At 35.7% G+C, this 14,670-nt stretch overlaps 1 protein-coding gene across 1 annotated transcript in view; it reads right to left on the bottom strand.

Annotated features, from left to right (window-relative positions):
* Nucleotides 1-14,670, bottom strand: part of SUCLG2 (succinate-CoA ligase GDP-forming subunit beta) — a 130,025-nt gene that overhangs the window by 99,991 nt on the left and 15,364 nt on the right. Inside the window, exon 2 of the mRNA XM_075158678.1 lies at nucleotides 4,406-4,547. Within this exon, the coding sequence (XP_075014779.1) occupies nucleotides 4,406-4,547 (142 nt within the window). The remainder of the gene's footprint in view (nucleotides 1-4,405; nucleotides 4,548-14,670) is intronic.

The raw sequence follows: 14,670 nt of genomic DNA, 5'->3' as shown, positions 1-14,670 counted from the left end.
AACATATGTTGGTTTCAAGTGGTTTTCCCAACTTGTATTGGAGAGATGAACTTTCAGATAAGGAATCTAAAACAGCATTTAAAAATGTCGTCTTCTATCTACGTTAAACATAGCCAAGTGAAAAAACCCAGCAAGCTGAGATAGGAAGGAGACTGGTGATCACATGACTGAGAACTCAATATTCTAAAAAATGGTGAATAATAGGTGACAGGTAAATGACCTCATGGAAAGAGGCTTCAATAAACCCTTCTGTTCTTTATAAAATACATGTTTACCGCTCCAGCCTGATATAAAAAGCATGCTTTTAGTCCAAAGCTGAATTTTATGAGTTCCCTCATGCATAAGGCAATAGAAATAGGATATGCAGAGACTATATTTTGTTATACATTTTTTAAAGAAGAGTGAATAAAAGCCTTGCACTCAATTCAATTGCATTTCTCTGTGATAGAGTGTGAACACTGCACCTGACTGGTTCCTAAATGTAATGAAACACTCTAAGTGGCAATGGGCAGCACTCTATTGCTTTTGTTAAAAATCAGAAAAAGAAACGCATGCCAAGCTTCCAGCATCCATTTAGGGTTGTCAGCATTTTCAACCACCTCTGTAAGTTCTCTACTGATTCAAAGAGCCAATTGATAGTACATAGTAACACCCTCCAGTATAATTATAATCCCTCTCAGCTTTGTCCACCTACTAGTTTAAAATGATGGTTCCCTTAATAACTTCTCCATCAGGCAGAACATACAGAACAGTGCATGAGCTGAAGCAGACTTAAGGGCCTCTGGTGGGGAAAGCTAGAGAAGATGATGGACCCTGAAATGATGCACAGTGCACCTGCCCAATACAAGCAATGAAAATGAGCACACCCTAATAGTCTGGGTGTATGTATGCATATATAAGGATTTTTTTCTTATATCAGTGCTACAGTATGAGAAAAAGAAATAGCAAGAAAGGAAATGCCTTCACTGGCTAAGCAAGCCCTTAATGTACCACTGCATTAAGTGAGAATCAGATCAGAAGACTTGTGAGTTAATGCAGGAACAGCCAACTGATTTTGCCTTTCAGACAAAAACTCAGCTCCCAAATATTTCACTTTGTTCTGTTAAATAGCTGCACTAGAACTGTAAGAACTTGTTTACAGGTTGTGTTTCTTCAGATGGCAGATCAAGCAATGCCATACTGTTGTAGGAAGACAGCACAACATCTTTTTCTTTCCTCTCTTGAAAGCCTAGGAATTTTAACACAAAACACAAAACCGTTTGAGATTGCATTTCTTGGTATTCTGTAAATATCACCTTCTCTACAAGAGTTAGACCTGAAAATTGCTTAGCACGTAAAAGGCAACGAATTCCTTGGGGCCTAATTCTGTATTCCTTATTGTGTACAACTTCTTTTGAAGTCAATATTAGTGATGTCATTTTAATTTTCTTCACATCTGCCATTTTATCTTAGAAGAAAAAAAACCCAATCCTTTAATTCCATTAAAAATTCCTTGTAGACTGCCTTTTGTGCTGTGGTAAGTTTTGAAAATCTTTCTGAGAAAATTAATATTCAGTGTATTCAGTGTACATATTAATAAAAATAGAGAGAGCAACAGAGGAAATGAGCAAACTATAAGAAAACTGCTGATACTGGATAAAGGCAAACCCTTTCAGGAACACATGCATTAACACCTTCCTGACAAGTGAAGACAGCAGCAAAAATGATCTAACCTCATGTCTTTCCATCGCATCAAGAGGAAATCCAACAATAGCAAAATGGGTGACCACAGGCACTGCAGCAGTACAGACAGCTCTGTCAAGCCTGTAGTATTTAGTGAAATTAGTTTGTGAATACCACACTTTTTAAAGACTTCCATGTCAGGAATTTCTATCCGTTTATCTGTATCCCTTTATCACACGTACAGACCCATATAAGTGATGTAATGCTGTAAGATTATAAAGGAAAATAATTGTTTCTCCTGTATTCATGATGATAGGTCTACAGAAAGAACCTCCTTTCACAAGAAAAATACTGAACCTTTGACTTTCAAGTTTTGATAACTTTATTCTGGTTTTATCTTAAAAATAGATTGGCAAGCATCCTTTCTTGTTTGTAGATGCTAAAGTTAAGGACAGCTGCAATGTGGCATACAGTATCTAAACCACCAGATTTTTGAGCAGGACTTGGCAAGGGTGATTAGGCTTTCCTTTCACCATCTTTTACGGCAGAAGCCTATCTCTCAAGAAGATCCCAAAGCTGCCTCTATTGGTTATTTTATTTTGGAATATTTTGTTCCTCCTGTAGGCTGAAGTTTTTTTGTTTCGCTCATAACTTTTTACTTTGTGCGGTTGCATATTCCAAAGATGGCAGCCCATATCAAATAGTGCAGATAAACCTGAGTGACAGAGATACTACTAGTCTGAAGGATCATAAAGAAGATAAATCTGATAAAATCTTGGAACAACGACCACAGTAGCAAAACTTGTGTTCCTGATGCTTAGTTTTCAAAGTGCATGTTAAAAGTACAATGACAGCACACTACCAGAATGATTACAAGGATGTTGTTAATTATTTAGTGGATCAATGGAGTGCCAATCATTTCAACATGAAATAGCTTCCACACTATAAACCACAGTTCTTTAAGGCCCAGTAATGCAGCACAGTTGAATGCAATTACATAAAATGAAGAAAGGTACCACAGGTCTATAATTTTTGAAGTGTTAACAAGCCAACCCAGTTAAAATACATACAATTTACCTGATAAAGTTTGATTAGCAAATAATTTTTGGTTTTAGATTTTACTTTTGATTATTTAAATTTCAACTCAGTTTTTTTTAATAGACCAATATTTCTGCGATTTGCAAAGCAAGCAAGTACAGTGGTTATTTAAAATAAATCTGGCATCATAAAACAGAAAAGGTTCACTGCCTTTAATGGAGTAATTTATTTCTCCAAATAGTTATAGAGATCGAGAATAGTAACCGTTATTGGATAGACCAATCCATTTATGAGTTCAATCATGAAGAGGAGAGTTTAAGTGCTATAAGATTTGTGAAAAACCTGCCACAGCTTCAGTTCGCATTCTTGATTTTCTCAGACATCCAGACAGGAGGAAACTCTCCAATTTTATGAGCTTTGCTTTGTGTAGACATTTTTCATTTTGCACTGCCAAATGACCATAACAGTTACATTTCACATTTTTGTTTCAAATATATTTTCAAATATACTGGTTGACATAAGAAGGTTTTGATTACTGAAAAATGTATCACCTTAATAAAGTTATAGAGATTTAGCAAGCCATTATGCTAAACCTATTCAGCTATTTGAAGTCTGATGAGATCTTTGATATGAGTAAGTTGTATTAATTTACTTTCCAATGTGCAAAACTGAAATCCATTTAACTAAGTGGTTTGTGCATTATGTAAAACATAAAACAAAAAACCTTCCTGTTACTACACAATTAGACTACAATAATGTCTGTCCTCTGGCATTTTGATGTATGATATATTAACAAAAGCTAAATGAAAAGAGGAAAACTATGCAAACTATTATTAACTTTAAAAAGTAGAAAAATTCTTTCAGAGTAAGAATTGGGTGACAAACGTACTTGAACGCATTTCCTTTTGAGAGAAAAGGTATTACATAAATTCATTTCTGACCCACATTATCATCTTATGTTCACCACACTAAAATGAGGATGTTGTCAGAGAACCAAAATGAAGTTCCAGAAGCACGGTCTTCTCTCCCAGCCACTGTCAAGTCCTTTTGTGATTGTAGGTAACTCAACTCACCTTTTCTTTTTTCTCCATATGGACAAACATACAGGTGAACAAATATACATGTATATAATTCTATCGTACATGTTTTATTTCTTCATAGAATCATAGAACAATTGAGGTTGCAAGGGCCTCTGGAGATCGTCTAGTCCAACCCACCAGCTCAAAGCAGAGTCAGTGAAAGCTGGCTGTGTCCAACTGGGTTCTGGATATCTTTTAAAATGGAGACTCCACAACCTTTTTCTTCCTTTGCTTTTTAATAGAGCAAATTTTTCTTTGAAAGCAACCTTTTACACAAGTTCATTTATTTCAGTTCCTTAAATTATATCAAGTATACAACAACAAATAATTTTCCTCAGCAACCATTCATGATGTTATTCTGAATTATTCAAACTTACATAAATAATGTTAATTAAACATGTTACATGCTGCATACCAAACATTTTATAAATAAAGTTCTAAAGAAATATTGCTGTTATAAACAGTTGTTCGCAAATGAAATTAAGCATATATTTATCATCTGGATAATATATCAAAACTTTTCAATAAGCATCAATTTGAAGATTGTGTACAACTTATTAGAAAGCAATTTATTTTCCAGATTGCTATCTGGTGAAGCAGATTCCTCCCATTATAAGTCAACTTACTTAGTCTCTGAGCAGCCTCCAGGGCATCATTTGCAGAATCAGCTACAAAGAATCTCTGAACTGTAACCCCATGGTCTGCCATTATTTTTTTGCTTTGGTACTCCTGCAGGTTCAGCCATCGTCTAGGGGTTAATTGAACAGCCTAGAAAAACGAGAGGGGAAAATAACATAATGCTCATTAAGGACAGTTCATGAGACAGCCAACTGAGCTCTTCAGCCTTATGGTTATCTCAAACCAGCAGTTAAACAACACTGTTTCAGAGAAAAGGTACAATATGTATTGATTTACCTAAGTGCCTTTTCTTAACATTTGTGCATCCAAAGTACTCTGAAAGCTACAGATATTTTTTAAAAGCTACACAAGGCTCACTGGGTGATCTTGGCTAGACAAAATGTCTGGCATTTAATATCAACGCAGATTGGCAGACTTGGCTTGAACTCCAAAGTCTATTTAAGTTTTGATGTTATCCTGTGCTATAAAAATATTAACAGACTGTAACCTTAAAACAAATTCATTGTTTCATATTAAATATCCTTATATACACTAAATTTTATATACTTCTTCCCTATAAAATTATTCCTACTGATTCTATGCATTTATTGCAGCATACCTGAGAAGAAAAACAACTGAAATGGAACTAGCACCATCTTGTAGGAAACTATATACTAATACATGTATTTTCAGTGGTCTGTTATCTATGCTTAGTTGGTTGCACTTCTAAATATATTTTGTTGAGGATGCTAGCACAATCACGTCAGCCATGCAAGGACAACAACAGCTGGAGAAGAATTTGCCTTGCATTCTCCACATGCCAGTTTAGATGGTTGTGTGTGCATATATTTATATATCATGGATACAAAGATATGGCAACCTTACACACACACACAGACATCACATTTGCTTGTCTCGGCAGCAAACATTGAGTAGAAATACTATAAAAGTCATAGGATCATTACTGAATGATTTTAAGAAAGGACACATTCTCCACGCAGGATAAATTGTTACAGACAAAGGCAATAATCAGGGAGCTGTCACTGACTCCTGGCAATGGTATAATCCCATTTTGTGCCAGCAAAAGATGCTCTTCCCACACGGAGAGACGAACTGTTGTTCTACTGGCAGACAGCCCACAATCAATTCTTGGTTTCTCCTGAAGTAAGGAGCACAGTATGCAACCTACCACTATATATTTAGATATGTTAGACGAAGAGGATTATTTACTATACTAATACTTTGATCTCTAACAGCATGATAAAAAATATTATCTTAATGCAACTTTATACTGAAAACAAAAAACCTCCATGCTAAAGTCTTTCAATAATACATACCCTTTTCACAATACTAGAATTTTAAATGCTGTGTTGTATCAAAAGCAAACCTCCGTCTGTTCCTACTTGCTTTGAAACATAGCACAAAAGATTGATGATAAAGAAAATACAAAGCCTATCTTTTACGGTATATAACCACGTTTTCTGTAAAAGTGACTCCCACAGAACTTAAACCGTTTAAAATAGCTCAGAATGACACATTTTAAATTCTTTTAACCATAACCTGGTTAACATACTTTAGAAGAATAAAACAACTTATTGTCAGTATGCTTTATGGCTATCTCTAATTCTAGGCATCATACAGGCACCTCAATATGTTTTATATTCCTCCATGTTATTTAGAGACAATGTGTTATTACATTTATGCAATACCTTCAAACGTAGGGTCAAAATTTAAAGTCACTTTCATAATTGTTGACATTTAATTTGTTTTCCTATTATAAGATCTCTGTTAGGCTCTAATAGCTATTACTTCATGACCATTTCCACAAAGGGAATAACACTAAGAGCCAAGAGGGACCTTGAACGTCAATTCTACCCTTATATAAAAAAAGGCCAGAGAATTTCAACCAAAAGCTGATGCCACAAGCCCATAGTTTCTATCAAGCTACAGAAGAACTTTTAATGTGACTAGAGAAAATACCAGTTTTAACCCAGACAATCATTAACCTTCTCTTTTTCATTGTTTCTCTAAAGACTACCTCATAATAACATTATTATTATTATTATTATTATTATTGTTATTATTATGAGGACTTCAGAATACATCATTATCGATACATGGATATAATCCATACATATACACATACACACACACTGAAAAGAAGCATCAGCTGAATCTGCACAGGCAGCCAGGAGTTTACTAACATGTTATTTGACCACTACTGTAAGACTAAAATACATTTCCAAAGGCTCCCCCTTTCAGCTGTAAGCAGCAGCAAAAGAAAGAACATCCTAGCAGCGATCAGAAGCCGACCGCATTTGCAGAGGTTGGGAGGGGAGGAAGGAGGAAAAACCAATACACATCTCCATCCTACAATCGTCTTTCAGCCATTCTGCTCTAGTTAAAAGCTGTATCTGATGTGTGCGCTCCCTCCTCAACGCCTGGAGCTACAGCAGGAGAAATTCTACAAAGACATTTCTCAATTCATTTCTCATGAGCAACAAGGAATTTACCAATCTGACTTCCAGGTTCAGAAAAATAAGTTCGCACCTTTATTTAAAAGTGGATTGATTTATACCAAAATAAACAAAATCATCAATTCTAATTCAAATCTAAAAGGAAGAAACCTTGATTTAAACAATCAATTATACTCAAATTCTGTATCTGTACTTTCCAGAAGAAAGGTTTATTCTCCTTAGCTGGAAGCTGATTTGAAACAAAGGATAAGTCTGTGCTAAGTCTGACAGCACTTTTTGCTCATCTGTTATATATTTATAAATCTTATAGATCCAGTTCTTTATTTTTATGTTATGTAATCTTGTATTTACTAGGAGCCAAAAGATTTGAGACACATGTCAAGCTGATCTTGGATAGAATTAAATAAATACAGAAAAAATAATGTTAAAGTTGCTGTATTAAATAAAAAGCGGAGTTAAAAGTTTTACTAAGGATTTCTCGTATACATAAGTATGTCTGCGTACAATTTATTTTTCTCTTATGCTCGAGTCTGTTTATTTACAACTAACTGGTTTATACAAAGATTTCTACAGCTCAGAAATACAGCTGATAAAATTCTGGTCACTCGGTTTATAAATTAAGAACAAGTCTTCAAAACAGTTTTTATTCATCATTTAGAACAATAAATCAGTTTCACATGTATGTGTTACTACGCTGATCTAAATCAAATAAACAAAAAGGAAAATATTCAAACAATCTTATTCTGGGGCAGACTTTTGTTGCTGTTGCTTGACAAAAATCTCTTTCAACACAACTTGTTTTCAAATTTTCTGTTTGAGTCGGAATTAACTAGTTAAGGAATTTGCAATGCAGCACAGTGTGTCAACTGACATCTCCACTGTTAGTTCAAACCAGCAAGGTTTAAGTAATAAAATCTTTTAAGGACTCTCTTATATAATATGGACTGCAAAGGGCCATCACCATAAAGGCCACCAGTGATAACTTGCAACATGTGACAGATATGGAGCAGAGACGAGAGCAAGAAAAGCAGCCAAAGCTCTGTTTGTTTTATGAAGAAAGATCTTCTCCAGTGCCACCCATCTGGTGTGCCTCACTCCAGTGTTAACTCAGCTCCAGCCTAGATAATGAATAAAGCAAGCCTAACGGCTCCAACGGGAACCTGCAATAAGCTCTGTTTCCAACCACCCTCTTGGCATGTTACAAAAGCTTTTGGTAGGTATCAGTTTTACAATTCGAAAATAAAATGTTCCACAGGGATACTCCAAATCATTGCTGAGATGTTAAAAATCATATTACATATGCATACAGTGCATATATACATGAAAGAACAGACCTATGTCCATATGCTTATAAAAATTAAACAATTAATATTAAGAGATTATGAGAATATTTCCTTCCAACGTTATGAACCAGACAGGTCTGAGGAACACAGATAGGAAATAAGAGAATAATGCATTTGAAAGAAGTGTCAAAGCAGTCCTAAGGGTGACACAATGAAGATCTGGCCAAGAACTACTGGCACAAAAAAGCAAAGCCTACAAACTTAAGGTAAGTAAGCATGTACACTTTTTTCTCTCCTATATTTTATGATTCTAAGAGAGACCACCTTACTGAGTGCCAACTGAAGACTTTCAATCAAGACATTCACAAAAGACAAACTCCTGGTTGTGAATGAACTCCTAAATACAATGAATTAGTAGAGCCTACCATTGTATACAGGAGTACAATATATTTAAGAAACCAACTGTGACAAAGTCTGTATTAGAAGCTCTGAAGAGCAAGGAACATGAAAAACTTGCCTTAAAGCACTTGCGGTATACACACCATATGTCTTGAGAAGAGCAGGCAAAATAAAGCAGTTACAAGAGATGAAATAAAGCAAAAGCTTTGAATCTGTGAAGACGACTACTCTTTCAAGACCATCTTGAAAAATCAAAACAGTTGCAAACATATGTGTTTTAGGCTTAAGGCACAAAAGAAAGTGACCATGAAATGTTAGGAAATGTGAGTAAACAGATGATTCCCTGAACTAATTCCCAACTCAAAGATGTTTGGTTGCAATAAATATGTATCTGAACATTTAAAAGGGATAGCAATAAAAAGAATCAGTTAGTACAAGAATCTCGACAAATGCTTGCCAGATGAAGTTCTCAACCCTCCCAAATACACTTATATGAAGCATTCACAAGAATTTGAGATAGGCTTCAAATAGCGTAAGTTTCTTGGGCATCATACATTTCCATGCATCCTAAAGATAAATATACACCTGAGACTGACCGTAACAGTGCTACTGCACAAAGGTACAGCCTTAAAACAGCCTAGACAAGAGCCGACAAAGTTTTGAAAGAAAGCTATTTCCCATACCTAGTCTTCTACAGGCAGCCATAATCCACCCTTTCCCCCTGAGATTTATTAGGAGGACACTTTAACACGGCATAAAATACAAGTCCAGCGTCACGCGCATTTGTATTATTTATTTTCCCATTCTGCAGCTCTACTCTTGTCAACAATTTAATTGCTCTCAGCAGCATTAAATAGCACTACTAGGTTCACAAATGCAGTCCTGTCTCTCATGGAAGACAGACTGAGGAATTAGGTTGTAAATTACCATCAGAAAAATAATTTCAATCTGACGAGGCAGGGACAAAACAAGCAAAAGGGAAACTAAAGCATAGGAAAGCAGGGGCTACCTTTTAAGAATTTCTGTTCATTATTGATTCTTGCCACCTTCTATTCCCAGCTTATTCCCTGCTTGAATACTTTTATCTCCTCTCCCCACATACTAGTCAGAAAACCATACTGGAAAACACCATACATCTCTCAGATCCTTCCATGCAGCTTTGTCTACGGTTGAAACACAGTATGTTCCAACAGTTTAAGATATATCTGTGTTTCATCTGTTTCTTTACTGCAAGGTTGCACTGGAGTACAAGGAGTACATTCTGTCACACCAGCCTGTGAAGAAGAGACTGGCAATAGTACGCAGACTTTAGTAAAACCTGACTCCCTATGTGACATCTTATGTTTCATCTTCATAAGATGACAGACAAGAACTAAAAAATTTTCCATTGGTGGCATTTTCCTGTTATCCTTAAGACATTTTTGCTAGCAAAAAAAAAAAAATTTAAAACATCTTACTAAAATTACACACTCTCATTACTGTAAATACACCTTAACCTTGGATATTAACTTCTTCTGTCAAGCTCTGAACAGCCCAAAGAAGGGTTGTAGGTTTAAATAAATTTTTCTAAATCTTTTTTTAGTGGCATTTTACTTCTTAGCATGTTAGCTACAGTTTCTATAACAAAGGAAAACTTAAAATCACTCCAGTGAGACTAAATTAAAATCCACATATTATGTTTTCATAGAATGGAATAAAGAGAAACTCAAACTAAAGGATTTAGCCTTTTGAAAGCAAGTTCTTATTAAAAGTCTAAAATAAGTATCATTCATGGCTCTACTGAAGACTTCCAACAGTCCTTATATTACTACAAGAAAAAAAAATAGCTTTCATATGAGCTCTTTATGTGTGTTGTGTATTGATATACACGTTGCAGATGAAGAGTAGCTCTTATTTGAGATTCAGATATGCTAGATAAGTTGAAAGGGTGTTTTTTTCTTTATTTTAAATCACAAATAAGCTTTAAGAATGTATCAGTCCATAAAACTAAGAAAAACATCACTAATAGCACACATCCATGTTTTTGTATCATTTATTATTTAAAATAATAAAGTTTTAAAGAGGAATTAAATTCTTCCTAATAAAATATTTCTTAAGATTAAATTTCTAACATAAGTGCCTATCAAAGAGATTAATATACTTAAATAGGACTCTATTACAACTGATAACGTTTCCTTAGAGCCTGAAAACAGCATCAAAAATCCCAAAACACAAGTAAGTGGAACTCAACTGAACAGTAACAAGAAATGAGATGAAGGCAGAATTATTTAATCAAGTACAAATTTCACACTGGATTTTCTCCTGCTGGCTGGAATTATTTGGCATTTTGCAAATGCACAAAGAATTTGTATGGTTGGGGGTTCACCTTTAATGTCCCTTCCCTTTTCCACTCTCCCAGATTTTTGTTACCGGTCAGAATCACACTAATATGGACCAAAGGTCTATAGACAGGCGAGGATTTCAGAAAAGTACTGTTACTAGTAATTGCGCATTTTATTCTTGATAAGCTTTCTGTTCAGTTACTTCTTTATATACCTAGATACCATGTTTGGGTCCAATTACGTGTGTACAGTATCATTAAAATGAGTGGCGTACGCATCAAGAAATCAAACATCTCTTCTTGACCATCTTAACAAGGCCAGGTATTGCATAACTGTGTCAGTAATTCATCAACTACTGCTAGACAAAAAAATTGATTGTTCACATAACTTGCATAATCTCTTATTTCCCACCTTTTTTTGTTCGTCTGTTTTTTATATAAAATGCTAAGGGCTCTGCACGAATAATGTATTTGGACATTAGTTGCATTAGATTCTTCCACTACTCAATTTGCCACTTCTTGAGCTGTCCCATGGCAACAAAAATAATTTGCATTATTTGAATAATATGGGCTAAATAAGAACAACATAGTTTAAAAGGAGTGGAACTACAAGTATATTTTTGTGCTGGTTTTGGCTGGGATAGAGTTAATTTTCTTCACAGTAGCTGGTATGGGGCTATGTCTTGGATTTGTGCTGGAAACAGTGTTGATAACACAGGGATGTTTTCGTTCCTGCTGAGCAGGGCTTACACAGGGTCAAGGCCTTTTCTGCTCCTCACCCCACCCCACCAGCAAGCAGGCTGGGGGTGCACAAGGAGTTGGGAGGGGACACAGCTGGGACAGCTGACCCCAACTGACCAAAGGGATATCCCATACCATATGACGTCATGCTCAGCATATAGAGCTGGGGGAAGAAGAAGGAAGGGGGGGGATGTTTGGAGTGATGGTGTTTGTCTTCCCAAGTAACCGTTACGCGTGATGGAGCCCTGCTGTCCTGGAGATGGCTGAACCCCTGCCTGCCGGTGGGAAGTGGTGAATGAATTCCTTGTTTCGCTTTGCTTTGCTTGTGTGCGCCGCTTTTGCTTTACTGATTAAACTGTCTTTATCTCAACCCATGAGTTTTCTCACTGTTACTCTTCTGATTCTCTCCCCCACCTCACCAAGGGGGAATGAGCGAGCGGCTGTGCAGGGCTGAGTTGCCGGCTGGGGTTAAACCACAACAATTTTATAGCAGGCGTCAACTTCAATATACACAAAAAACGATTTAGAAAACATTGCAACAAAGAGACTTCTTTGTCCTTTTATGTATATGCAGCATTAACTACTCTGATATGCAACACCTTTCAGATGACCCAGGAGGTATCTTTTGAGTGCTTGCTTTTGAAAAAATAAAACACACACACAAAAATAGGAGAAACTCTCTTAAAGTATTCGCTAAGAAATTTGCAAATTGCCTGTTAACTACCTTGGCAAAGCTCTGCTCAGAAATAAATGTTCCATATAACCTCAAAACAAGAGCAGCATCAGTAACGCAAGCTTCATCAAACTAAGCTACTGATTATTTCTTATCTGAATTTATATGCTCAGTATTAGCTCAGTATAATGGCTTTTCACTCTTTAGTCTCCCTGGCAAAACCACTAAGGTTGACTCCAAGACTGACGATTTCACATAAATACTGCCATATAGCGTGCATACAGCAGGTACCAAATAGCACTGGAGCAGGTAAGATAAGCAGACAAGCTTTAATAAACAAACAACAAGCAGAAAACACCACAATGACGTGCGCGCATGTAAAAAAAAATCAGCGGCTTTTTGAAGCCAGATCAGCTCATAGCAGAGCCTTACAAGTAGCTGTGTCAGTAGAACAAATGAAGCTTGTGACGGGAACATTTTTAGCCAGCAGTATTACCAACCGCTGTAACTTTGCACTTACCCTTCAACTCAATGATAAGCTACTACTACAAGATAGCATTCTTCCAAAAAGCAAAATAAAATTAAAATAAGTTTTGAAAATAGCAACAAGGGCTGGATAACAGCGTTTTCAGGCAGACACCACTACCTACCTGTAGAATTCTAACTGTTAAGCACCACATATTTTCTTTAAACATGAATGAATTGCTTAATGCTCTTCCATAACAAGTATATGAAGAAACTGTTGAAAAGAAGAACTGAAAGGTCAAACCTGACAGACAACTGAAGAGTCAAATTATGATCTCTATTACAAGCGAGACCTTTTGGTCTTAAGAAAGTTAATTTCAAAAAATTTTGTGCCATTTCATGCCTAATTCCTCATGGAACTACCTTGGCTAAGCATTCACAACTAAGTAGTTCACCGTATCGAGTTCAGTCATCATGTTTAGACAATTTCACTAAAAAAAAACCCTAACCTTGAATACTTTTTTTCCCCTCTTAGCAAGACTCTTCAGGTCAAACCTGTACTTTTGGAAAATGGCAAATAATTCTAGCTAGGGGAAGAGAATTCAGTGACAATCAGCACTATTAAAGAAAACAAAATCAACCACAACAACAAAACCACCACTAAGTAAATTTCTGGGATAATTGAACATCCCTTGACACAGCTATATAATTTGAGCAGCTCTACTGTTTACATTAATCTAGCTTAATGCATTTTATTGCATGACTGTTAAAAGGAAGACACACTTTAGTGACATCCAACATTCCCTTTTCATTCATAGCATGAATGGAAGCCAGTATTAACATCATGAAACAAAGATGGATCTCTTAAAAGCACCTGACAGTAAAGCTGGTCAAATAAATGCATACTACTTTCTTCCCCCTCTGCTGCTCCACTGAAGTAATGTAGCTGTAACTATGCTAATAGATCCTGTGCCAGTATAAAACAGCTCCACCAACGCAAATTATCTCTGCATGAATGCAGATTATATGTCAAACATATACAGTATCAAGTTTTATAAATATGGACTATATTGTAATGGTTATACTGGAAGTAAGTCATTTGGGGAGAAAAACTGTGATGTCTATGGGCAAGTCTCTTAGATGCATCTCTTAGCCAAAATAAAAAGGAAGCGTGTTTAGCTTATCTTATCTAAAATAAAACATTTAACCCAAAAAAAAAAAAAAAATCTATTTGCTTACCCAACACATTCTACAGCATTCCAGTTTATTCGATTTGTGCGCTCTGACCAGTAATACAATTCCAAGCGCATATGAAAGAAAACAGATACACAAAGATGACAGTAATGAAACAGCATACCATTCATCAACGTAAGAAATAAACCTTTATTATATTTATTTACATACAGCTACTGTAATTGACAAAGTTGTAGAAGAAGTTCCTATCAAAAAGGAACCATCAGAAATACAACTAAATGGCGTACCTTCATATAAACCACCTCAGGTACACGTACATTTTATTAGGCCATATACTTGAAATATACCACATAAACCACTGAAAACAAACTAAAACACTTATTTCAGTTTGCTGACAGTGCTGACGTAAAGAATAAGTATCCGCAGAGTGAGTCTGCCAAGAAACAAAAATTTAGAAAAAAGACACTACACTAAACAGAAAAAGTTTATCACAAATGTAAGTCAAAAAGCAAACATACAGAGATTACTACACTTTGTTCTGTATGAAAGCAAGTATTTCAAGCACAAAAGAAAATGGAAAGACTCATGGTAAGAGTGATCAGCTATAAGTTCTGCCATGTAAAGTCAAACCACCCATCCCCTTCTCTCCAAAGATGATTAATGCCACATATCTATGGTATATTATGAAAAACAGGACAGCGAATGTCTTTCCCAAGTAATG

The sequence above is a fragment of the Calonectris borealis genome, chromosome 10, assembly GCF_964195595.1.
Source record: "Calonectris borealis chromosome 10, bCalBor7.hap1.2, whole genome shotgun sequence".
Classification (NCBI taxonomy): Eukaryota; Metazoa; Chordata; class Aves; order Procellariiformes; family Procellariidae; genus Calonectris; species Calonectris borealis.
The sequence above is the reverse complement of the archived record's forward strand: the minus strand, read 5'-3'. Positions and strand labels throughout refer to the sequence as shown.